A 26,875-nucleotide genomic window follows, 5' to 3' on the forward strand; every position below is an offset into this window, starting at 1 on the left:
ACCAGAAAAAAGGTAAAAGAAAAAGGGAGAATGCGCGTGTTGCAATTAGTTACATAAACATGCAGGGTGGCAGAAAAAGGCAAGACGGTTAGAGATCGAGGAGCACATAAACAAATAACAGATACGCGTTTATACGGTTACAGAAACACACCTTAGAAGCTGGGAAGAGCCATCAGATATTGGCAGTTAAGATTGAGAAGGGTGCAATAGCATCATATTACAAAGAAAAGGTGGGGGTGTAGGAACGCTAATTCACCGCGGAGTCAAATGGATTAGAGTGAAACAGACGTGCTCAGAGCACCTCTGGGTTTTGGGCACAATACGCTTAAAGAAAACTTGGCTAGGGGTAGCCTACTTGTGTTCAGGGAACAACTGCAGAGAAAAGAGTCGGGAGATGGTGGATTGCATGAGTGCGGATATTAAGGAATTTGGTAATGGGGCCGAAATCATCCTTCTAGGGGACATGAATGGCCAAACACATGACCTTGACGGATATTCCGACACCAGTGGGAAGTTATTACTAGATCTCTGCGAGCAACATAGTCTTTAGATAGTTAACACGGGGCCTAAATGTGACGGCCTGATCACGTGGGAAGTCCGAAACAAGCAATCAAGTAATGATTATTTTCTCATGTCTGAAGGAATTTAACACAAGCTGAGAGAAATGAGAATAGACGTGAAAGGCATTAAAAGCTTGGGTAGTGATCATAAACGAATAACATTAAAATGGGATATGAAACTGGAAATCAGAGCATAGAATCAAATGCAGTAGGCTGCGCATTTGGGCTGGTTGGCTGCAGTAGGGTACGCATTTGGGCTGGGACACAAACCACAGCGCCGTGGTCTGTGTCCTTTCTTTGTCCCGTCTTTTAGCGCTCTTTTCTACTGTTAATGGAATCAAAATCTGGCAGCTCGTATTAAAATGACACACAAATAACAAATATAACCGCAAGAGTCGATGTAGAAGTAGGCAAAATACCAGGCAAGGACTGGGAGTACAGTGAGCTGTTACATCTACTGACAAAAGAGATAGGGAAAGAGAAAAAAACTATTTGCTGGAAAGGAAAGAGGAAACCAAAAAGTTGGTGGAAATAGAAAATCCCGGAAGCGGTCGAGCAGCGACGTGAAGGATCACGGGAGCATAGAAGGGCAAAAAAGAAGACGCGGCCGCAGAACGAAGTCAACAAAATATGGGAAATACATTTAAAGAAAAAACCCATTGTACAGAAATTGGTCGAGGCAAAAATTAAAGGCGAAAGTGAACGCTGGGTGACAGAGATTCACGAAAAATGGGAGGCCGCACCTAGGATATTTTGGAGCCACATAAAGGCGCTAGGTAGGAAGTCTGTCACAATGCAACAACATATTGTAGATGAAGGAGGAAATCAATTGGAAGGGTACGAAGCGCTAGGCTACATCCTCAAGGTAACAGCCGATTCGTTTAATAAGAGCGTCCAGGGGATTTCGCCGATGAGTCAAAGTCTGGCGGTGAGAGCAACCAAGGAAGAGCTAGTACTTCAGAATTTGAACCGAAAAAAGGCCGAAGGAAAAATTCGAAAGCGCACTGCCGCGGGTTTAGATGGGGTTCCCGTTTGCCTCATCAACAAACTAGGACATAACACTGAAGGAGCACGGCTGAAAGCCGTAGGAAAATGCTTACAGGACAGGCAAATACCGGACAGTTGGAGAAAAAGTAGAATGAACTTAATCTATAAAGGCAAGGGAGAAAAGGATAAAATTCGCTCGTATAGACCACTAACCATTAGGCTACATCGGTACTATACGGGTTGGAAATGCAAGCAGTAAAAATTGAAAATAGAACCGTGGGCAGAAAATAACAATATTTTGGGAGAACTTCAAAATGGATTTCGAGTGGACAGGCGGTTAGACGATAACCCGTTTTTTCTCACTCAGTGTATAGAAACATCTAAAACAGAAAATACGCCCTTGTACGTCACTTTTGTAGGCATCGCTGGGGCGTACGACAACGTTAATTAGGAAATTTTGTGGGATATATTGAAAGAAGTGGGCATAGGCGACGACTGTATACAGCTTTTGAGGGAGATATAGCGAGAAAATACAGTTTGCACAGAATGGGAAGGAATGAGTAGCAAAGAGAACGTTAAGATTAGCAAGGGACTGAGACAGGGATGTCCTTTGTCCGCGCTCTTATTCATGCTGTATATGGTGAGTATCGAAAAAGCGATAGAAGGTAGGAACATTGGTGTTAATCTGTCACACAAACGGGGCGGCGTGATGATTGAGAGAAGCTTCCAGGTTTATTTTATGCGGATATTGTCTTATTTTCGGACAGTCGAGATGATATTGTTACGCCTACATGTAGCCTACATGTAGCCTACATGTAGCAATATACAGCGGCTGGCGGATATAAGCGGAAGGCAAGGTGAAGCACTTGGACTAGGATTTAGTGTAACGAAGTGCGGATTGATGGTAATCAATGACCCCTGTGATCAGGCGGTGTCAATACAAGGCCAAGAAATACCCAGGTTAAGCGAGTACAAGTACCTCGGAGTGTGAGTAAATGAGAGCATAGGTTGGCAAACTCACTCATGAGTCGACTCACTCAGACTCACTCAGACTCAGATCGAGCCGTGAGTCTGAGTCTGAGTGAGTTCGAGTGAGTAATATTTTGGTGAGTTTGAGTCCGAGTGAGTCCGGCTGAGAAAAATTTCAGTGAGTCCGAGTCCGAGTGAGTCCGGCGGAGAAAAAATTTGGTGAGTCTGAGTCCGAGTGAGCTCTCAGGGCAAAATATATTTCATGAGTGAGTCTGAGTGAGCACCACACCTTTTGCCGACCTATCGTTATTTCTACACAACTTCACCATTACTATCAGCCCTATGTCGGCTCACGTTTATACTCCCGCCGACTCACACATGCTTCAAAGCACTAGCGTTGATACACCAGCTCTATATTTATCAATCAAAGGCGTGAGTTACGTATTGGGGGGGGGGCAGGTTCACCTCCCCCCGCAATCTCTTTCACAGAAAATTCTTGATAAAAATATATCTGGAAGTTACCTCTTTCAAAAAAATGTCCTTACTGGATTGCAACCACTGATAACTTATATTTGAAGGTACGAGGTCAAAAGGTGGTGCCAAGTAGAGCATCAATTACGCCAGATATTGGTGTTAAAGAGCATTGACACCATGGTCAAGAAAGCCAATTATACGCTAACCGACTCATGAGTCGACTCACTCAGACTCACTCAGACTCAGATAGAGCCGTGAGTCTGAGTCTGAGTGAGTTCGAGTGAGTAATATTTTGGTGAGTTTGAGTCCGAGTGAGTCCGGCTGAGAAAAATTTCAGTGAGTCTGAGTCCGAGTGAGTCCGGTGGAGAAAAAATTTGGTGAGTCTGAGTCCGAGTGAGCTCTCAGGGCAAAATATATTTCATGAGTGAGTCTGAGTGAGCTCCACACTTTTTGCCGACCTATGAATGAGAGTGATAGATACATGGAGCTACAGGAAAAAGCCTCTGCAGCCAATGGAAAGACGAACGTTGCAATAATGAAGCACAGAGCGTTGTGGGGATACAATGGGTACGGTGTGCTTCGAGGTCTGGAAATGTGTAATGGTTCAGGGTCTTACATTTGGGAACTCAATGGTGAGCATGAGGTCAGAGGTGCAATTAGGGATGGATGGGAATGAAAGGACTGTGGGACACTCGCGTTGGGCGCTCACGGGAAGACGACAAATCAGGCTTTAAAGGGTGATATGGAATGGACAAGTTTTGTTGTAAGGAATAATAATAATAATAATATCTGGGGTTTAACGTCCCAAAACCACGATATGATTATGAGGGCCACCGTAGTGGAGGGCTCCGGAAATTTCGACCATCTGGGATTCTTTAACGTGCACCTAAATCTAAGTACACGGGCCTCAAACATTTTCGCCTCCATCGAAAATGCAGCCGTTGCAGCCGGGATTCCATCCCGCGACCTTCGGGTCAGCAACACAACGCCATAACCACTCGAACACCGTTTCGGGGCTGATGTGAGGGAAGCTCAGAGCAAAATGAGGTTCGAGGAGAAGCTAAAGAATATGAAAGAGAGCAAATTGGCAGAGAAAGTGTTCCGGTGTTTGTATAGAGAGAGCGTTGATACGCATTGGAGAAAAACAACTTGGAGGCTTACCACTAAATATACTTTGGCAGTGTCAACAATATGGCAACAAAGAGCGTTAAGCGAAAAGTGGGAAAGGTGAAGAGGATTTATTGGATAGCAGTGATGGAAAAAAAAAGTCGCTGAGTAACTACGAAAAGGGTAAAAACAAAATAAAGAAGGAGGCATTTTATGATAATTCAAGGCGAAACTGTTTTAAACAAGGTAGGGTTGCCTCAGTACACTGATAAAACATCTTAACAATACAGAAACGAGGCGAATTCAATGCAAGAAGTCCGCGTACTGTGCAATCTCAGTGCACGTTAAAGAACCCCAGTTGGTCTAAATTTTACCGCAGCCCTCCACCACAGCGTGCCTCAGGATCAGATCAGGGATTTTGCATTTTGTATTGCAGAATTTATTGATATTAACAAAACCAAGTCGCGTCCGCGCATAGAGGGCCACACAATAACACTACGCCTATGCTCTCTGAAGTAGTGCTCTCGCCAGCCACTATGCCGCCCGACCGTAAATGTGTATTGCTAACTCAAAATAAATGAACAAAAGAAAACGAGTTTTCACTGCGGAGTTTGGGTTTGAACCCACACTGCGAAGGCGAGTGTCCTAAACACTACGCTACGCATTTTCTTTATTACCTGCACGTTCACATCAAAAACCGCAATAAAACACTGCGTACACCAATGACAACAGTAGAAGCTCACGATAAATATTCGTGTTCATTCATGCCCATAAGTGGCTCCAATTCTTCGAGCAACTCTGGTATTTGGTCCCTTACTTTACATGCTTCCACAAAGTTCACGGTCATTTAGCGAAAATGTTCACAAATGGGCTGTACATTGATATCGGCACGATGAAATGCCATGGTCTCCACATACTGTAAAGGCCGAGCAACATGACAGCATCGTAAGGCGCAACATAGTCTGGACCACTCATTTGCTGGCGGCTGGCACTACGGGGCGCGTGGTCTCATTACGAGAAGGAAGCTGACCAATGAACCCTCGTATGCTGCCTAAGGCATCGGGTCTGCCGGAATGAGACGCTCGCTGTGAATGAACGAAAGAGGTGGGATTGATCCAGGGCTCTTTTTCTTAAAGCATTGCACGGTTGTAGGTGCGGACACAACCTGCGGCAATTTATGTCATATACTACTACACTACAGTTAGGACATACAAGTAATGTCCTTTATACTTTCCTTAGCTCCATTCGTCTGTTGGTTTCGTTAGGTTGTTGTGTCTTGCAAAAGAAAAGAGCCCTTGACGAATCCCCCTCTTTCGTTCAGTACATAAGGCTTTGAGTGTTCTAAGAAAGCCAAGTTCACTGCAAGCGGAAGTGAGAAAAACACAGTTTTTTGCGACAAAAACTACAGTCCAGCCTACTCCAACAATTTTTGTCACCGTGCTGGTGTAACCCAAATACCTGGAAGCTATACGTATTGCAGTCAAAATGGACGTAGCCCACTATCACTGGTATTCAGAGGTAAAGAAGGGTGGCGAATTAGGCCAGTTGATGTGTTATAAGGACTGCTATAGCACGAACTCAGGACTAGGACAAAGAGACAAACGTAGAAGAGCGCTAACCTTCAGGTTTTTAGACACCCTAACACCGTGACTGATATGAGGGTGGCGACCACCGAAAAAAATTCTCAGTCCTTAATTCACTCCTCATAACCCTCATCGCAGTGTCCATTTGCCGTGCGCGCATCTTCGCTTTCTGCATTCGTGCCAAGCGCCTGCTGCTGGACGTAATGGCTTCGTTCAGTGGTTACCACCCTTCTATTGGTCACGGTGTTAGGGTGAGTAAAATCCTGAGGTTAGCGCTCGTCTTCGTGTGCCTCCTTGTTTTAGGACCGGGTTCTCTCTCGAGCAATCATTAGGAGTAAAATATGATTTGTCTCTCATAGACACCACACAGTAATGGAATAATTTTCAATGGAACACTTTATTTGGCACTGAATTGGGTACGCAGAAAGGCATGAATGCCAGCGCGTGAACCATATTGGAATAATTTGTGACAAAACGCCGATATTATTGTGCTTTCCTCCGTACCATATTCTGTTGCACGGGCCTAATGGCGACGACTAGATTTGTAGCTTAGACTGGTTCTTCCGGACAGCAGTGCACTCCTCTGGACAGTCGGCAGCATTTTCTTGTTCTGTGCCTCTATTGAAGGCCTCTGAAAAAACCACTTTCGCCACAAGGGCGAATCGGTGAATGCGAAAGCAGCAAATTGCATTGCTATACGAAGTGAGACTAGTAGCTAATTTTTTTGGATCCGATCTCGGGAAACTCTACAAACGCTGGTAAAAGCAAATACCGCCGCTCCAGGGTGAGAAGCGTTCTTTGTGCAGTCTGCGGTCTCAACGTGAACAACAGGTAGAAGGGTGTACGAGCCGTTTGCTGAAGTGTGCCGACATAGGGCGCGCGCCAGCGCTCGCGACCACGCCATACGAGGCGCGGGCCGTCATTATCGATTTGGCTTTTATATGAAACGTGACGGCGACGGCAAAAAGCCATCGAATGTGTCCATCTAATTGTTATAGCAATTGAATACTTGCGCACTTCTTGTTTATTTCTTCTTAGCTGGCCTTATGCGGTGCCATTTACGATAAGTTCTTATTGGAATTAATACCTTCATTTATGTCCTCTTTCATTTCAAATATACCGTGTTCGAGCAAAAGGACACTAGTAGTGCCCTCAGTTGGGCTTCTGCATGGCGACGACGTGCATAAGGTTTGAGGACGCGGGGAGATATGAGACGGGACACACACACATCGCAAGTTTTAGCTCGGTTCGTGGAAAAACACGAGGGCAGCATCACATACATACGCTGAAGCACGTGACACAAGGCCTACGCATTACAAATCACTGGGCACTCAAAAACTATGTCTTTCTCAAACAACGTCAATGAATATATTATGAAACATGCTTCTGCGCTTTCCTAGATGAATTTGGCTTCTATTATTAGGCTTGATTATGGTTGCATTGATCAACTGTAGCAGTGCACGAGCACCTTTGGCAGTGAGTTGCGAGATGACCTCTGGAGCCGTTCTTCACATGATTGCTGCATTTTCTTAGATGGTCGTTCAGGCATCCCCAGTTTAGACTACATATTATACTTTACCACAAGAAAGTGGAGTGTTCAGTATCAAAGGGGCGTAGTTTGCAGCGTTCCACCTTCTTGTGGTGGTAACGCACAGCATACTTAAAACGGGAAAGCCGGCACAGGCCGTCTATGCTGCACCAAGCTTAGTATGTTTTGCTCCCCCAAAATTAGAAAAGAACATGACATTTTTTATAGCGCGAAATCAGGACAAAGGCAAAAGGTACACGAAGACGAGCGCTCCTCTCGTGTACCTTTTGTCTTTGTCCTGATTTCGCGCTATAACAAATGTCATGACCTACCAACTAGTCGAAGCCGCCACCCTTCTAGAAAAGAACGCCAAGATACTTGGATTGGCGAAGCAGTTCTCAGCCGCCACGTGTTTTTTATGCAGGCAAAATCGAGCAAACTGGCTCTCGGCCAGACGTGCCGGACCTACGATCGCTGGATGGCTGACCAGGCGCGGTGCGAGGCCATCCGGGAGAATCGCAAGACGGGCTACCAGGTGCACATCATCGTCGCCTTCCTTATGCTGCTGGCCACTATCATCGGGGCACTCGCCATTCTGAGCGTGTATGGCCGACGCCGGTACATGGCAGTATTCGGTGATTCGGACGACTTCAACAGCACCATGAACAGCCCCTGGTACCGGTACTTCTTGCGCAGCCTAAACATCAAGAGTAACAAGAGCACTGCCACGCAGGAGGCGTTCGGTTTGTGCAGGACTCCCGAGTGTAGCAGGGAGGGCGCCTATATTGCGGGTGCTCTGAACTGGTCTGTGAATCCCTGCAGTGATTTCTACGACTTCGCATGCTCCATTTCCACGGGAAGCCCAGACTATCGTACGGCAGACTCCTTAATCGTCAGCGAGATTAAGAGCGCTGTCCTGAAAACACTCCGCCAGGAACGGCGCTTTATCGACAGCCCCGTCTCCACTGCGCGACATCTTTGGATCGAGTGCATGAACGTGAGTGCGTTGCGTTCATTAAAGACAGGTCCCCTTCAGTCTGCTTTTACAATTACTGGTTTGCGCAGTTGGCCGTACGAGGCTGATGAAGGCAACACTATTTCGACCGTTTGGAACACGTCCGCCAAGATCCTCCGGTACTTCGGATTACCGACACTCCTTAGTGTACACCTAACTAAAGTGTCGAGAACATCGGACGCCGTTGTTGTTTTGGACAAATCGAGTGCCTTTGGAACTCTTGACGATTTCAGAAACAACAACTCCGTTAGCGAACGTGCACGAGTACTTTACGATTTGATGTGCCTCGTGAACCCGAAGGCACCACAAGGCCTTGCAGACGAGGTTCTGGAATTTGTTCACTATGTGCTTCGTCTGACTGAAAGTTCATCCAGTAAAGATAGTGAAGAGCAAGTCAGAAGCCTCGGGGACTTGAGCCTCTTCCAGCCTTTTGTCTTGAACGCACTCGGCGATGCCCTCAGTAACATGTCCGGGGAACCTGTCCTTCTGCTGCAGTCCTCTGATTATATCAACGACCTAATCGAGGCCATTAGGTTGACTCCGCCACATGTCACACTCAACTACCTAGGTTACATTCTTGTGGACCACATCAAACCCTTCGTTCTTCCCACATTATGGGACATGCATAACCGTGACGAGGTGTGTCTCGATGCTGTTGACAAAGCTTTACCTCGCATGGTTCATTACATTGCGTACACAAGATTCAAGTCCACGCTTGAGAATGTTGCTATACGCAACATCATCGACGACCTCAAGCATGAACTCATGACAGCCCTCGCTAAAACGTCATGGCTGGATATATCGACCAAATCGCAGCTGCTTAAACGTCTCACGGAGACACAGATCCACGCCTTCTTTCCACACTGGATGAGCAATGCCCAGGTGGCGCGAGAATTCTTCTCAGACCTCCCTGATGTGACTGCAGGTCATGCGCTCGACTCGTACCAAGCTATCCGCGAGCACATGTATCGCACGTCGCTGCTGGACCATTTTGACAAAAATGACCTCTGGAAGGGTAGCGTATTTGACACACACTGTTCCGTGGACCGGGAATCGGGGAACGCCTATTTCCCAGTATCACTGGTCAACGTCACCGGCCGTGCGACGCAGTTCTTCTTGCTCTTCCAGATACCGCGCATCGGCTCACGTCTTCTTCAGTGTCTCTTCTTGACGCTTCTTCAGGGAAGCGTCAATATTGGCGGAAGCACTGGTTCCGAAGACAACGGGGCTTCTTGGTGGTCTCCGACCGCACGCCAGAGTTACCAGGCTCGAAAGCAGTGCTTCAGCAGCCAAAGACCGGAAGTATGTGACAGCGCGGGCAGCGTAGGCGATGTGGTGGCACGTCATCGGCAACAGGCGTTGCTGCGAGAAATCACTGAGGCTGCTGCTGTGGCTCCAGTGCTGAAGCTGTACAAGATGTACATCATGTCTCGAAGCAGACATCGGACGGACTACCGCTTCCAGAACGCAGAGGGCATCTCGACGAACCAGTTGTTTTACGTGTACCATGCGCTTAACCTGTGCCAACCGCGAAGGTTCATAGAACCGAGCTTGATCACTGCAGCATCTTCAGCTGGTGTGTGCGATCAACCGATAAGGCGCCGAGTAAACGCTGCGTTGATGAATGACCCAGAGTTTGAAAAAGTCTTCGGCTGCAGCCCTGGAACCAACATGAACCCAACAATGAAGTGTAGTTTCTACTAGTAGGAACGAAGAGTGCTCGATGACGTTGCTTATTTTGTTCACTTGTGCAAGCATGCTACCTTTGACGTCACCCTGGTCCCTCACACATTTTATTTTATAAGCGCATGTTCCTAACATGGGTGAATAAAATATCAACGCTTTTTCGTTGCTTTTCTTCAGGCACTTCTCCTGGTTTCGCAGTGCCTCGGTGATCGGCCCACCTTTGAACAAGGTACGATGTGATATGATGACGTCACAAATTTTGGTGGTCTGTGACGTCATGATGAGGTCATCACGTGATGATCTTTTGCATCACTCGTCCCCGATGCCCTTTCAGAAGCCACGGAAGTGGCTATTTCGCGCAAAGAAAACACAAGGGGAGGGTTAAAGGGAGCGCAAACCTTCGACTGTTTATTCCAAATTTACTGCAGTAGTATATATATATATGTAAACGCATGCGCAGAAAGCGAGGCAGACAACCAACAGATAACATTTTGTGCAATGCAATACATAGGTATAGACATGCGCAAAAGGGCAGGCTCACAACAATCGGATACCATCTTAATCACAACCTGCGATGCAAGAACGTACTCTCTGCCCGCGAAAGGAACAGTGAAGTGTCACTAATGCATAATAAACATCGTACTTTTATGTGAAACGCTTCCAACAGCTCCCGAGCAGTGGTGTCCCTGCTTATCCCAAGAATCTGAATTTTATGCAGATACGGCTCACACTTGTGGGAATTGCAGTGGGCCGGCAAATGTGCCCCATCTTTACCTTTTAGTGACAGCTCGTGTTCCCGCGCACGCTCATTCACGCACCTTCCCGTCTGGCCGACATACGTCTTGCCGCAGGAGAGCGGAAATTCGTAAACAACACCGGTGGCACATTTTGTGTATGAGTTTGCGTGCTTCTTGCCACAGCCACGTTTCTTGTTCCCGCCATTTAGAATACGTGGGCAAAGCTGAGATAGCTTCCGTGGCGCGGAAATAGGCACGCCGTGCCCGTTTGCAACCTTCTTGAGGTTGTGTGAAATCCGGTGCATATACGGGACGACCTCAGGTCTCACCGTTCCTCGCTCTTGCTCAACTCCAGCACTGTTGTGTTCACATTTGAACTTCTGGAGGAGCGACTCGGCGACGGCGTTAATGAGCGTGCGAGGGAAACCAGCCAAGGTCAAGCGACCCAATTGGTTTTGAAAGCCCTTCTGCATGACGTGTGGGCACGGCCTGGTTAGTGCAGACTCTAGACAGTGTTTGGATATGGCCCTTTTCACGGTCTTGGAATGCGCCGACTCGAATGGCAGCAATTCTTTTTTAGACCTGGGCGAATAAAGCCAACAGGCGTGGCGCTCCTGCAGGTTGATACTCAAATCCAGAAACTGCAAGGCACCATCGGTCGGCAACTCGTGCGTAAACACCAAGCCCTTCCCAAGACGGCAAAAGGCCGCTACAACATTGTTAACGATGGGCTGATATGAAGTGGTAGTTAGTTGCTCTAAAATGATCAAAAAGTCGTCAACATATCTAAAAACTTTTAACACCTACCCCCCTTTAAAACGTTGGTGCAAGGCACGGTCAATAGAACACAAAAACAAATTACAGAACACAGGAGCGACACAGGAGCCCATGCAAATGCCTTGTCTTGGTATATAAAAATCTCCTTTAAAACTGATGAAGGTGACTAAGATAAAACTCGAGAAGGGACATAAAAGCTTCTATGGTCATGCCCGCGGCATTCTGAAAGGCAACAGCACCACTCTCTTCTATGCAATTCTTGACACATACAAACAATTCATGGTGCGGCACAGAATAAAACAAGTCCTCAACATCAATCGAGGATAAGTAGCCTATCGTAGGATTCGAGGAAAGAAAGGGGGTAACACACGAGGAATTCTCAGTCCGAAACGGGTCTTTCACAGCAACACGGTTTAACTGCTTCATTAAAAAACTACTAATCACATTTTGCCAGGTGCCTCGTTCGCTAACAATTGTCCTGAAAGGAACATGCGGTTTGTGCGTTTTGGCAGGGAAGAAAACTGAAAGGGCGTTGTTCTTGCTAGTTCCAACGGACCGGGAAAGTCTAGCAAGATCCAATTCCTTACACAGAGCCACCGCCTTGCTTTTTACTCTTGTTTCACCTGCTTTTATCTTCATGAAGTTCTTGTCGACTGCCTTTCTTGCCTTGGAACTGTATGTATCTGCATTCATTGCCACGAAGCCACCGGTTTTATCTGCTTGAAGCAAACAGGGATTGCTGCGCTTAAAAAATGAAGCTACTGCAGCCATAGAAAGCTACTGCAGCCATAAATTTGGAATAAACAGTCGAAAGTTTGCGCTCCCCTTAACCCTCCCCTTGTGTTTTCTTTGCGCGAAATAGCCACTTCCGTGGCTTCTGAAAGAACATGAACCGGCTAGCCCAACATGTGCTTCTGGTCCCCGATGCCGCTGGACACCGATGCCGCAAACGCGGGACGCCGACGCGGACGGTCAATTTTTGCGTTTGATTAAGCGTCTAAGGCTTTCGCCTGAAAAATAAAACAAAGAGACAAATAACGCAGCAGAAAGCACCGGGATCGGCTGCGCCTAGCCGATCGGCACAGGCAAAGACACTTGCACTTGGCTGCTCATAGCGAGCATGCGCGTACTTTTTAGTATAGTGTAACGTTGGGCGAGTTCGTGCGTAGCTTAACGAAATATTAGTGGCGTAACTGAGACAAGAAGAAAAAAAAACGGGAGAATACAAGATAGGGCGCCAGACTTTTCCACTGGCTTCTTGTGGCATAAAGATCATGAACGAGGCGTTATCCAAATCTTCTATACACCGAAAGTTCCGCTTATAGCTAATATTATTCTTGTGCTCGTTTAGATAGCGCTAAACACTCGCTTTGAGCTGTGCAACATCTCAGGGGAGAAGAAGCGCATTCATACCCACATAGGCTGCTCAGTGGAGGACTGCCGGGCAGTCGGCGACGTGACTGCCGAACGTGAAAGCTGATGCGCTGCTGCAATTTCAACCTTGCTGAAGCGTATTGCGCTATTTATTTCTATTGACGTTTCGTTTTCATTTGTCGTTTCGTGAACAGGAGAGAACGTATTTACAGCCTAGAAATCGCGGTGGTACAGGCTATGCTTTTGCATCCCCAGCGCGCTGAAGAATACAAAAGAAGGAGAATCAATGAATAAATAAATAAATAAATAAATAAATAAATAAATAAATAAACTACACCATTTCCCGCTAAAGGGGACCATGAGGCGATGCGAAGCCGGAGCACTTGCACGATCGCGTTCCGTTGGCGTTCTTTGGGCATGCTACCGACCTCGCGTCGTGGAACGCGAAGAGGAACGCTACGCGCGTCTTGTCTTCCCTCTAGCCTGGCCGTTAATTCTCACAGGGCGAGCGGGGAACGCGGTCGGCATGCCTGCAAGAGGGGGGCAGCGTAGAAGAGGAGAGAGATGGGGAGGGGACGCGCATGCGCCCAGCGACCGTCGTCGGCGTGGACGTGATATCGTTCACGTAGAAGGCCTCAAGCCGTACTCCGACCCGCTTGCTCCCACCTGTTAGATCGCCAAGATGGCTTCATCTTTCTCGACGGGGGAAATTATAATGAAGAAAGGAAGACATTGAAAACACGGGCTCAGCTATCATCATCGCTAGAGGAAGGCACGAGATCGGCGTTGGAACACCACCATCTTGTTCTACCTGCGTACTTTTCCGAGATACCACCCGTTCGTTGGGCTCGCCCAATAAACCTCTTTACAAACTTAACGATGCACTAAAAACAGTTACGACACGAGAAGTAGATACATAAAATAACCACCGGCTACTTGACCGCAACCCTGAAGAGCGTCACCACCAGGACCGCCAGGACACGACCGAGCTGATTCCGTTACTCATGCTTTCTTTTCTGTCTCTTCCCTGACGCCCGCTGGTGCCCACGCGGCGATAAGAGGCGTCGTCTTGCTCAAATCTGGGGTCAGCTTCCTAGTTCTTTTCACCGCAACATTATTATGTGCACTTTGTTGATGCAGCATGTGGCAAATGATGATGAGCATCTGACGATGTGTAAATTTTACTGGTGCAAGGGCCCGAAACTGGCCGAAGAGCGTCAAGCAAAGGGTTGGGCATGAAGTTTTAATGAAATGATGGGACTAATGTTAACATGAGACGGCTGCATAGTGGCTTAAAACAAGTCGCTGTGAACGCGTAAAATGCATGCACGATACAAGTATGTTCTCAGTTGACGTGTGCGATAGAGTATGAAGGATGGTCTATATGTGGTTGATGTAATAAAACTTACCAAATACTGTGCGCACAACGGCCTCGCTAAGCTCTTGCGCACAAGGGCATAGAGGCGTGTGCTTGTGTTATGTGATCTCTAAACGTCGGTCTTCCAGAGAAGGCCGTGTTACGAGCGTCTTGGACCAATGATCTGCAATGTAAGTGTCTCTCTTAAGAAGTTGAAAACAGATACGATGCTGAAAAGTAGTTCAGTGCCGAGAAACATTGCTGGGTGTAATGGGATGTGCTGGGTGTAAACTACGGAAGCTCATATTCGGGACGCTCCACAAGCACGTGGGGAATCGAAAGCCTGACCCCACATCTGTTGGATACAGGTGGTTCACTAGCAGTCAACAAAAAGTTGTGTGTACTGAAGGTGTGTCCTATCCTTAGTCTGCAGGACAACACGTTCGTTCGCCGTGATTTTTCCAGTAGTGGTGGAGGGCCTAACTGCGGCTTTACTAGTTGTAGCTTGTTACGTATTTCAGCATCCTACAGGCGTTGCCATTATTTTCTTATATTTCTACGAATAGCTGGCCTTAAATCCGTGACCCACACACCCAACGCACGGCCACAGGTCCCCGTTACCGTTGATCGAGCGGCTTTGTCAGCAAGAACGTTGCCCTCCATCTCTATATGACCTGGCATCCAACGTATTGTCACGTAGTCGCGACGTCAACGAAGGCAGCAGTCAGCACGTCCGAGATGAAACTCTTTATTTGGCCGAACTTGTGGCCGAGAAAATGAAAGTGAAAGTACAGCAATACACTGATAGCGGCGAACAGAGCGTCGACCGTCGATCAACTGACAAACGGTCAAGCGCGTCGGCTTTTATACAGGCGCTATCGAACTTTCCAGTCTTATCACTGGTTGTCGCGCAAGCACTGGAATAATCTAGATTATTCGCGTCCTGGGAGCAATTTTAACAAAACGATCTACTACAATCGTGAAGCTTCTCGAACACTGCGCCGCGGTCAGCTTCGAGCGTTGATAACCGTCCTTGCTGGTCAAACCCGAATACATCAAAATAAAAGAAGCCGGCGTGGCAGTATAAAGACATCCTGGTTAAATGTGTGTGCTCCAAACAATATAGTGAGTACAGATTGTTTAAAACCGGATTTTAATGTTTGCAGAAAGATGTTAGGTACTTCCCCATGCTTAAGGAGTCAGTAAATATCACGGCTTTGTGTAGATTGTTCTTTTGATTTGTTGCACAGCAGCCGTAACTGCATAAGCCTCTGCTGTAAAAATACTCGTCTCCGGATGCAGAACGTCGCTTTCGGTAAACGCAGGACCAATAGTTGCGTAAGAGACACCGGTGTGTGACTTGGACGCATCTGTATGGAATCCCGCACAAGTGTGTTTGGCCCTGATTTCCTGAAAGTGCATTTTAATTTTCACATCGGGGGCGTGCTTGGTGACTTCAATGAAAGATGTGTCGACTTTCACAATCTGCCAGTGCCAGGGTAGCGGAAGCTATACTGGGACCATGAGATTGTGTGCATGCAGAGAAATGCCGAATTCTTCGCTTAGTTTCCTCACCCGCATTGGGAAGGGCTCCCTCATTCTCGGTCGGTTACGATAAAGCGTGGCACTTCTGGTATCATTGATGGCGGCATAGTTAGGGTGTTCGGAGTATGCGTTAACTTTCACGATGTATGAGGAGTGGCACTATGCCCTGTGTAGATCGAGTGCCCACTTATTCGATTCTACGTAGAGACTTTCAATAGGGCTTGTTCGAAAGGCTCCGGTGGCGAGTCGAATGCCAAGGCGATGAACAGAGCCTTGCATCTTTAAAACATTTGGTACGGAAGATTGATAGATTATCACACCATAGTCCAAGCGCGATTTTATGAGGCTCCTGTACAAGTTCAGTAGGCATGTTCTGTCACTGCCTCACGAGTAGTGTGAGAGGACTTTAAGAATGTTCAATGTCTATAAGCATTTTTTCTTAAGGTGTGTTATGTGCGGTGTAAATGTCAGCTTAGAATCGAGTACCATGTCTAAAAACTTCTGCTCTGTATTCGTCCTAAGTTGCTGCTCATTGGGGTTGGTATTAGGATCTGGGACAAACCCTCTCTTTCGCGTAAAGAGTAAGCATGTGCTTTTCTGGAGATTCAATCTAAAGGCATTTTCATTTGCCCATTTGGACACTTTGTTCAGGGAAAGCTGGATTTGGCGCTCGCAGATCGCAAGGTTGCATGATTTGAAGCCTATCTGGACATCATAAACATAGCTTTAGTAGAATATGGCTGGTGGTAATGTTGTACGCAGGGAGTTCATCTTTATGATGAAGAGTGTAAAACTAAGGACTCCTCCCTGCGGCACTCCCGTTGCCTAGGAAAATAAGCGCGACTTTGACACGGAAAGTGCCACGGAAGTTCGCGATTTTGACACGGTAAGTTCGGTTGCACAAGTTGCTTTCCACAACACTTAACATCTTCCCATGAATTTCCATTGCTGAGGTCTTGAGGGATTCCAAAGCGCCCGATGGTATCGCATGTCCAGAAATTTTGGACATTGCCCCTTCAGCTTTTTCTGGAGCTTCACTGCAGTACACACCGTAACTGAATGGGTGGTGTTTTAAAAACACTATATCTAGATATATCAGCCGAATTTCAAAAAGTTTCAAGTAACATCGATTAGAGAGGGCTAACTTTGAATAACATGCGCAGAAACGAAACTTGGTCGTCATGCCGTTTTTTAGTTACAGCGCCATCTTGTGAGACCATGTGGTGAAGCCACATTCCAGGGGGTTCTGGTTCAACAGCTTCCAAGAGAGGGCTAACTGCATTGAAATGTGCGAAGGTGGAACTGTAAAACGATTGAAAAAGGTTCGCGTTGGTATTGCAATGGAAAAACATGTGTTTGTCACTTTGTCTCGACCTGAACATAGAGACAAAGTGGATTAAGGAGGATAAAGGCGTGGGGCAGTGTGGACAAGTTCATCAATGACAATTGGAGTGAATCGCCGTGGCTTAAGGCAGATTAAGGTGCAGACTGATGCGTAGAGTCGTATAGAGAGGATGGATCAAGGTGGATTAAGGTATGGAGCAGTATAAGGTAGTACATCAAACTTAATTGAAGTGAACCACAGTGGCCTAAGGTGGAAAAAATGTACGGATTAATGCGTAAAGTTGTATAAAGCGAATGGATTAAGGTGGATTAAGTTGTGAAGCAGCAGGACATACACCCCGAATGTTATTTGAAGTGTCACAGAGTGTCTTAAGGCGGATTAAAGTGTGCAGGGGTATAGAGATGATGGATTTGGGGTGCGGATTAAGTGTAGGTTAATATAAAAGGTGGATGAAGGCGGATTAATGTGGAGATTACTACAAAAAAGCTGGATTATTGTGCGAGCAATATGGAGTACTATAGCAATGTTATTTAATGTGAGTCAGAGTGGATTAAGGTGGATTAAAGTGTGAAGGGGTACAGGGATGATGGATTAAGGTGGATTGGGGAACGGATTAAGGTGTAGATTAATACAGAAAAGGTCGATTAACGTGCGATACGATATGGAGTACTACATCAATAATATATTAAGTGACTCAGAGCGGAATAAGGTGGATTAAAGTGTAAAGAAGTATAGAGATGATGGATTAAGATTGATTGGGATGCGGATTAAGAGGTAGATTAATACAAAAAGGTGTATTTAGGCGGATTAAGGTGTAGTTTATTACAAAAACAGCTGCATTAAGGTTCGATATGATATGGAGTACTATAGCAATGTTACTTAAAGTGAGTCGGAGTGGATTAAGGTGGATTAAAGTGTGAAGGGCTATAGAGATGATGGATTAAGGTGGATTGGGGCACGGATTAAGGTGTAGATTATTACAGAAAAGGTGGTTTAATGTGCGATACGATATGGAGTACTACATCAATGGTATTTGAAGTGAGTCAGAGCGGATTAAGGTTAATTAAAGTGTGAAGGGGTATAGAGATGATGGATTAAGATTGATTAGGATGCGGATTAATAGGTAGATTAATACAAAAAGGTGTATTTAGGCGGATTAAGGTGTAGATTATTACAAAAAGGGCTGGATTAAGGTTCGATATGATATGGAGTACTACAGCAATGTTACTTAATGTGAGTCAGAGTGGATTAAGGTGGATTAAACTGTGAAGGGTTATAGAGATGATGGATTAAGGTGGATTGGGGCACGGATTAAGGTGTAGATTAATACAGAAAAGGTGGATAAAGTGCGATACAATATGGATACTGCATCAATGGTATTTGAAGTGAGTCAGAGCGGATTAAGGTGAATTAAAGTGTGAAGGGTTAGAGATGATAGATTAAGTTTGATTGGGGTGCGCATTATGATTGAGATTAATACAAAAAGGTGGACTTAAGGGGATTAAGGTGTAGATTATTAGAAAAAGAGCTGGATTAATGTTCGATATGATATGGAGTACTATAGCAATGTTATTTAATGTGAGTCAGAGTGGATTAAGCTGGATTAAAGTGTGAAGGGGTACAGAGATGATGGAGTAAGGTAGATAGGGGCACAGATAAAGGTGTAGAATAAACTAAAAAAGGTGGATTAAGGTGCGATACGATATGGAGTACTATATCAATGGTATTTGAAGTGACTCAGAGCGGATTAAGGTGGATTAAAGTGTGATGGGGTATAGAGATGATGGATTAAGGTTGATTGGGGTGCGGATTAAGATGTAGATTAATACAAAAAGGTGTATTTAGGTGAATTAAAGTGTACATTATTACAAAAGAAGGTGGATTAAGGTGCGATATGATATGCAGTACTATAGCAATGTTATTTAATGTGAGTCAGAGTGGAGTAAGTTGGATTAAAGTGTGAAGGGTGTAGTACAGGGTGTGTCCAGATAGGATCGAACACGAGGTCCTGGTCACCATTCCCGATTTTGATAAAACTTGCTGTAGGTCTAGGCATTCCACCCAGAACAATTTTTCGTGGTTAGTTATGCGAAAAAAAACTGTTCGCCTGAAAATATATATAAACTTTGGCCACAAAGAACACTTTCCGCCAATTCCGCGATTTCTGAATTTTGAGCGCACCTAGCGAAAACACAGTACACTTCTTGGTCGCAATATTTATTCCCCTCAAAGAACAAGTGAAATACAATCTTATGAGTCTATTGTTTTCTTTACTTGTCGTAGCATTTTTGAAGAAAAAAATCACGAACTTGGCAAATCGCACAAAATACCTGTGTTTGAGGAATTTATTGCTGCAAACAAGTTACAGTGAGGTTAATAAAAATCGGTACATATGAACTTTGATACTTTCGCTCTCTTTTAATTTAATTTTCGTGGTTTTATCATGCTCCATTTTACTCGATAATTGGGCTGAAGCGTAAGTGATCTACCGAAAACGCCATACTTTGAAAATAGTTTTCTCAAAAAGGCCATTTTTAATTTTTTGAAAAATCCCTCTGATTGAAGTCAAAGACGTCATCTATCATTCTGCATAAAAAACGTTGCATTATTTTCGTTGCTAACAAGTTATAATGCGTCAAATGTGAACAAGTCAGCCTAGCGGCCGCGTCGTTCGTTATGTGCTGAAACTCGGATATAAGTTGTTCAAAATACTTGTACGTGACATAATCGCAAATCAGCAGCTCCACACCAAAAAATGCATAGCCAGATGTCATGGTTCAGTAAGCTTTGATTTGCGATCAGCCACTTGACAAACCCGCAGCAGCAGCCGCTCGATGCTGGGGGCGCTCACATTACACGAGTGTCGCTTCGACTGCGGATGAGCTCCGCTTGGGTGCCAAACTACGCTCAAAGGACGAACAAGAGAAGGAATGCATCAATGTGAAAGTTAAAGGCTGTTATGCGCCAACAAATGTGATAATATGCAACGAAAACTCTGCCTGCAATTTCGCAGAGAGCGAAAAGAGAGCGAAAGTAGGAATGTTCATATGTACTGATTTTTATTATTCTCACTTTAACTTGTTTGCAGCAATAAATTCCTCAAACACAGGTATTTTGTGCGATTTGCCAAGTTTGTGACTTTTTTCTTCAAAAGTGCTTCGACAAGCAAAGAAAACAATAGACTCATAAGATTGTATTTCAGTTGTTCTTTAAGGGGAATAAATATTGCGACCAAGAAGTGTACCGTTCATTCGCTAGGTGCGCTCAAAATTCAGAAATAGCTAAATTGGCGGAAAAGTGTTTTTTTGCGGCCAAAATGTGTATGTTTATTTTCAGGCGCACAAATTTTTTTTCGCAAGACTAACTTCGAAGCCATTGTTCTGGGTGTAATGCCTAGACTTACAGCAAGTTTTATCAAAATCGGGAATGGTGACCGGGACATCGTGTTCGATCTTATCTAAACACACCCTGTACCCCTTCACACTTTATACCACCTTAATACACTCTGACTCACATAAAATAGCATTGCTATAGTACTCCATATCATATCGAACCTTAATCCAGCTCTTTTTGTAATAACCTACACCTTAATCCGCCTAAATACACCTTTTTGTATTATTCTACCTCTTAATCCGCATCCTAATCAATCTTAATCCATCATCTCTATACCCCTTCACACTTCAATTCACCTTAATCCGCTCTGACTCACTTCAAATACCATTGATGTAGTACTCCATATCGTATCGCACTTTATCCACCTTTTCTGTATTATTCTACACCTTAATCCGTGCCCCAATCCACCTTAATCCATCATCTCTATACCCCTTCACACTTTAATCCACCTTCATTCACCCTGACTCACATAAAATAGCATTGCTATAGTACTCCATATCATATCGCACCTTAATCCAGCTTTTATTGTAACAATCGACACCTTAATCCGCTTAAATGCGCCTTTTTGTATTAATTTCCATCTTAATCCGCACTCCAGACAAACATAATCCATCATCTCTATACCCCTTCACACATTAATTCACCTTAATCCGCTCTGACTCACTTCAAGTACCATTGATGTAGTACTCCACATCGTATCGCACTTTATCCGCCTTTTCTGTATTAATCTACACCTTAATCCGTGCCCCAATCCACCTTAATCCATCATCTCTATACCCCTTCACACTTTAATCCACCTTAATCCACTCTGACTCACTTTAAATAACATGGCTATCGTACTCCATATCATATCGAACCTTAATCCAGCTCATTTTGTAGCAATCTACACCTTAATCCGCATAAATTCACCTTTTTGTATTAATCTACATCTTAATCCGCATCTCAATCAACCCTAATCCATCATCTCTATACCCCTTCACACTTTAATCCACCTTAATCCGCTCTGAGTCACTTCGAATAACAGTGATATAGTACCCCATATCATATCGCACCTTAATCCACCTTTTTCTATTAATCCACACTTTAATCCGTACACCAATCCACCTTAATTCATCATCGCTATACCCCTTCAAACTCTAATTCACCTTAATCCACTCTGACTCACTTTAAATCACATTGCTATAGTACTCCACATCGTATCTCACTTTAATACACCTTTTTTAGTTTAATGTACATCCTAATCCGTACCCCAATCCACCTTAGTCCATCATCTCTATACCCATTGACATCTTAAATCACCTTAATCCACTCTGACTCACTTAAATAACATTGCTATAGTACTCCATATCGTATCGCACTTTAATCTAGCTTTTTTGTAATAATCTACGCCTTAATCGGCCTTAATCCACCTTTTTGTAATAATCTACACCTTAATCCGTACACCAATCCATCTTAATTCATCATCGCTATACCCATTAAAACTTTAATCCACTTTAATCCACTCTGACTCACTTCAAATAAGATTGATATTGTACTCCATATCGTATCGCACGTTAATCGACCTTTTCTGTATTAATCTACACCTTAATCCGTTCCCCAATCCAACTTAATCGATCATCTCTGTACCCCTTCACACTTTAATCCACCTTAATCCACTCTGACTCACATTAAATAACATTGCTATAGTATTCCATATCGTTCGCACCTTAATCCAGCTTTTTGTAGTAATCTAGACCTTAATCCGCCATAATCCACCTTTTGTATTAATCTACACTTAATCCGCACCCCCAATCTACTTTAATCCATCATCTCTATACCCCTTCACACTTTAATCCGCCTTAAGACACTCTGTTACACTTCAAATAACATTTGGGGTGTATGTCATGCTGCTTCACACCTTAATCCTCCTTAATCCATTCGCTTTATACAACTTTACGCATTAATCCGCAGATTGATCCACCTTAGGCCACTGTGGTTCACTTCAAGTAAATTGATGTACAACCTCATACTGCTCTATACCTTAATCCACCTTGATTCATCATCTCTATACCACTCTACGCATCAGTCTGCACCTTATACTGCCTTAAGCCACGGCGATTCACTCCAATTGTCATTGATGAACTTGTCCACACTGCCCCACACCTTTATCCTCCTTTATCCACTTTGTCTCTATGTTCAGGTCGAGACAAAGTGACAAACACATGTTTTTCCATTGCAATACCAACGCGAACCTTTTTCAATCGTTTTACAGTTCCACCTTCGCACATTTCAATGCAGTTAGCCCTCTCTTGGAAGCTGTTGAACTAGAACCCCCTGGAATGTGGTTTCACTGCATGATCTCACAAGATGGCGCTGTAACTAAAAAACGGCATGACGACCAAGTTTCGTTTCTGCGCATGTTATTCAAAGTTAGCCCTCTCTAATCGATGTTACTTGAAACTTCTTGAAATTCGGCTGATATATCTAGATATAGTGTTTTTAAAACACCACCCATTCAGTTACGGCGGTGTACTGCAGTGAAGCTCCAGAAAAAGCTGAAGAGGCAATGTCCAAAATTTCTGGGTATGTAAGCTTTTTTATATCTAAGAATACTCACAAGAAGTCTTGCATTTGCAAATATACATCACGAATGTTTGCCTCGAGTCGAACTAAGTGGTCGGTTGTTGACCGGCCTTCTCTAAAGCCACACTAGAGGGAGTCAAGCATATCATTCGCCTCAAGACAATGTAAGAGACGGTGATTTATCATTTTCTCAAATATTTTACAAAGACAGCTTGTGAGAGCTATATAAGGCGGTAACTTGGCACGATGGATCCTTGCCCTGTTTCAAGATGAGAATGACTTTAGCTTCATTCTAAAAAAGACAGGGCGTGCAAACACGGACACAAGGAAGAAGTCAGGACACCACAAACGCCGACTAACAACTGGAGAGACGCACAACGGCTGAAAAGAAAGAAGGCACGAAAACTTATCTGCGCATGCCCATGTAACAGGCGAACCTATCAATCCGGCACGCGTGGCGGTCTACGTGGAAGATAGCTGTTAAGGCAATTTGATTTCATCTTCATGCAAGTTAATCGACGGTTGGCTCACGCATGCGCTACCACTATTCTCGATATGCCATGCTTCAATCATCAGGCGCGTTTGTTCATTTCTATGCCGGTACAACACTGCGCATTCATCGAATTTTGGCGTGCACTTACAATCTCGACAACGTAAAGATAAAATTAGAAGGTGAGCCTCCTGTTAGCGATCTCTTATGTTCCAACAATCTCTGTTTGATGCATCCGCCCGTCTGTCCTACGTAGAAGCGGCCGCAGCTGAAAGGGGCCTTATACACCACACTCGTACGGCAATCAATGAATTTGTTGGTGTGTTTTACGAAACAAATATCGGTCCACTTCTTGTCTTTTACTCGCCCATTCTTCCTCTGCACAGCGGCACAAATCTTACCTAGCTTATTGGCAGCCGTGAAAACAACTCGTAGGAGGAAACAGCGCGAGGACCAGGACAAAAATAGGTACACATAAAATCACACGGACACAAAATGTCCCATAATTTGAAGCGAATAGGCCAACGGGCGGACATAAGAGTGGCGTTAACAGCCCCTAACAAACTGTCCAGGCTGTGTAGTAGGGTAAACAACCGCACCTATGTCGGCGTTCAGTGCAACAAGACACATAAGTCCCAGTTCGTTAACTGCGTTGCAAATGTGGTATACAGAATACCATTAACTTGCGGAAAAGAGTACGTAGGCCAGACGGGCCGCTGTTTGAATGAGAGGCTTCGTGAACACCAGTAACACGTAACAAGGGGCATCAGCGGCCATCTTGCAATTCACTGTAAACAGTGCGGCTGCAATCGGGAATTTAGCAAACGCGAAGTGTAAGCCACCAACCGGATTCAACTAACGCGTGAAATAATCGAGGCTCACAAAATTGCCATGGTAAAGGATAGATGTGTCAGCACTCCCTCTGTTTTATTAACTGACAAGGAAATTGTGTATCTCTCTGCTGGCGATTCATGGTAGCCATTCGTGTCATGCGCTCAAAGCTTTTTACATCGGAGTAGTTTTATCATTTTTCGTTATCCTTCTTTCTTCTGTTGTCTGTTCTTGATTTCTTTGACGTTGGCTGATACGTGGATATGTACTTATTTACGTTGTTCGCCGCAATAAACTTCAGTTGCCAGTACCAGCGCTACGTGTGGTTTTATGTGTGCCTATTTTTGTCCTGGTCCTCGCGCTATTTCCTCCTACGATATGTTCAACCAACTAGCCGACAAGTTCACCCTTCAAGTGAAAACAACATTAACGCCGTATCTACTTCCTACTTTCTTTAGCCTGTGAGATACGCGATGGATGTACGGTATACCTACCACACGTTTCTTCCTATCGCTTTCTGCAACCATGCTCGGGCTTAACACAATAGACTTCTTTAAACGTTCAGCGACCGTGACCACTGCATGACGAGGATATGCTGCATCTAAAAGATGTGTAACCTGTGCGTTAAAGCTATCACTCATTTTGTGCTCACACGACGTGGTGAGGGCTGACTTAAGGCAAGACATGGCGATGCCGTTTTTTACAAACTTCAAGTGCTTCGACGAAAAATTTAACAGCGGTTTCGAAGATCTAGGAGAATACTGCCAGTGCACGTGGTTCTTCTGGAACGATAAGGAAATGTATAGAAATTGTATTCCATTATTCTGAGGCTCCTCAGCCCTCCTCCATTTAATTCAAAATTTTCTCCCTCCATTTAACTCAGATTTCTCTTGGTGAAACGGGGAACAGCGCAGTAAAAGACGACGACAAAGAAGGAACGCACCACACCACACCACACGAAGCGTGGGTGGTGTGTGTTCCTTCATTGTCTTTGTCTTTTACTGCGCTGTTTCCCGTTTCACCATGCTTCACCATTCTTGATTCCCCCAGGGAACTCTTCTTTTAAGAGACGTACCTTTTGTATGTGGGAGGCATTTTTCTGCAACAGCTACGACAAAATCAGCAAAATACGCTACGGCATCACCTATAGAAAGTCCAGTGATAAAATCTCGGGATAAAAAGGTGGATTGATTAAATAGCTTCCAATCAGCCGAAGCCAGTTTCCATCGCGGTTCAGGATGAATAGATTCTTCTGGCTTTATGAGAGTCAAGGCTATGTGAAAGTGGTCACTTCCAAAGGAATCAGGGACAACTTTCCAGTCTAAGTGCGGAAAGAGCGTGGCGGAGCCAATGGCGAAGTCAGGGGAAGAGTAACGTTACACAAACTAGAGATACTTTACAAGCTAGGTTCCGCTACACAAACTAGAGATCATTATCTGACCGCCAAACTCTAATCGTTCAGGTGGTGTTTTTTTGTTATTTATATTTTTGTTTCCTTCAGTAAACTTCCGGTTGCAAGGAAGCGCTTGTGCGTGTGTCTTTCCTGTCCCTGTTTATTTTGCTCAATGTTTCGTAGTGAGGAAGTGTAAGACTTCTGTGACCATTTGTAACAAGTGGGTTGCTTTTGACTGAAATGGCATACACCGGAGCTTAAAAGGAAGTTTTCGATAAATCTACCCTTTGTGTCGCATCTCGAGTCTCTCCACAGACTGTTGTGGGCATAAAAGTCGCCGACAATGATGAAATGCTCTGGGAGCTGGTCAACAAGGTTATAGAATACTGTTTTATCAATCTTGTAGTAAGGAGGCATGCATATCGGGCAAACGGTGACCAGTCGGTTGCAAAGAATTGCTATTATTGATACTGCCTCGAGGGGCGTCTCTAGGGCTAGATGTTGGCAAGCAACCGACCTATCTACTATTATTGCTACACCACCACACGACATGTCTGCACCGTCATGGTCTTTTTGGAAAATTGCATATCGCTTTAGAAAGTTTGTGTGCATGGGACTTAAATGCGTCTCCAGCACACAGAACTCCTGTGGCTAACATTCAGATAGTAGCTCCGTTATATATATCGTCGAGATTGTGCATTGGTCCTTGTGTAGGAATTGCGCGCATCGCCACCTCATAACTACACGTGCTGAGCAGTAGGGGTGCTCGCGTCCCACAGACGCCCTACTAAAGCGCCATACGACACGATGCGCGGGGAGTTGGCGACAGACTGGCGGGGTGTGTGCGCGTGGGCGTTGGGCGATTGGCGTGATGAAGGATCATTTGTGAGCGACAAGTGTGGTGGCCGGCAGGACTATGTTTGTCTGATGAGCGTAACCCTTTAACCTTTCTTGTTACTAATAAATGTTTTTGAGTTGTGAGGAAGCGCGGCAACCCGTCGTTTGGAAAGGCGGCGAGGACCCCTATATCCTCTAACGTTACAGTACAGTATCAAGGCCGCCATGTTTGTGGAGCGAATACGTGTTCTGTGTGTGATCGAGGAATGTGGGTGATGTTCAAGGGCCCTTGCCCGGTCCCACTATCTTTTGTTCTAACACGAAA

The 26,875-nt window shown here is 45.0% G+C and overlaps 1 protein-coding gene across 1 annotated transcript in view; it reads left to right on the top strand.

The window, feature by feature from the left end:
• LOC119386487 (neprilysin-1) overlaps nucleotides 1–9,978 on the top strand; it is a 46,370-nt gene extending 36,392 nt beyond the window's left edge. The window contains exon 2 of the mRNA XM_037653760.2: nucleotides 7,633–9,978. Within this exon, the coding sequence (XP_037509688.2) occupies nucleotides 7,633–9,927 (2,295 nt within the window). The 3' untranslated portion in view covers nucleotides 9,928–9,978. The remainder of the gene's footprint in view (nucleotides 1–7,632) is intronic.
• Nucleotides 9,979–26,875: the final 16,897 nt, after the last annotated feature.

The sequence above is a fragment of the Rhipicephalus sanguineus genome, chromosome 3 (genome assembly GCF_013339695.2).
Source record: "Rhipicephalus sanguineus isolate Rsan-2018 chromosome 3, BIME_Rsan_1.4, whole genome shotgun sequence".
Classification (NCBI taxonomy): domain Eukaryota; kingdom Metazoa; phylum Arthropoda; class Arachnida; order Ixodida; family Ixodidae; genus Rhipicephalus; species Rhipicephalus sanguineus.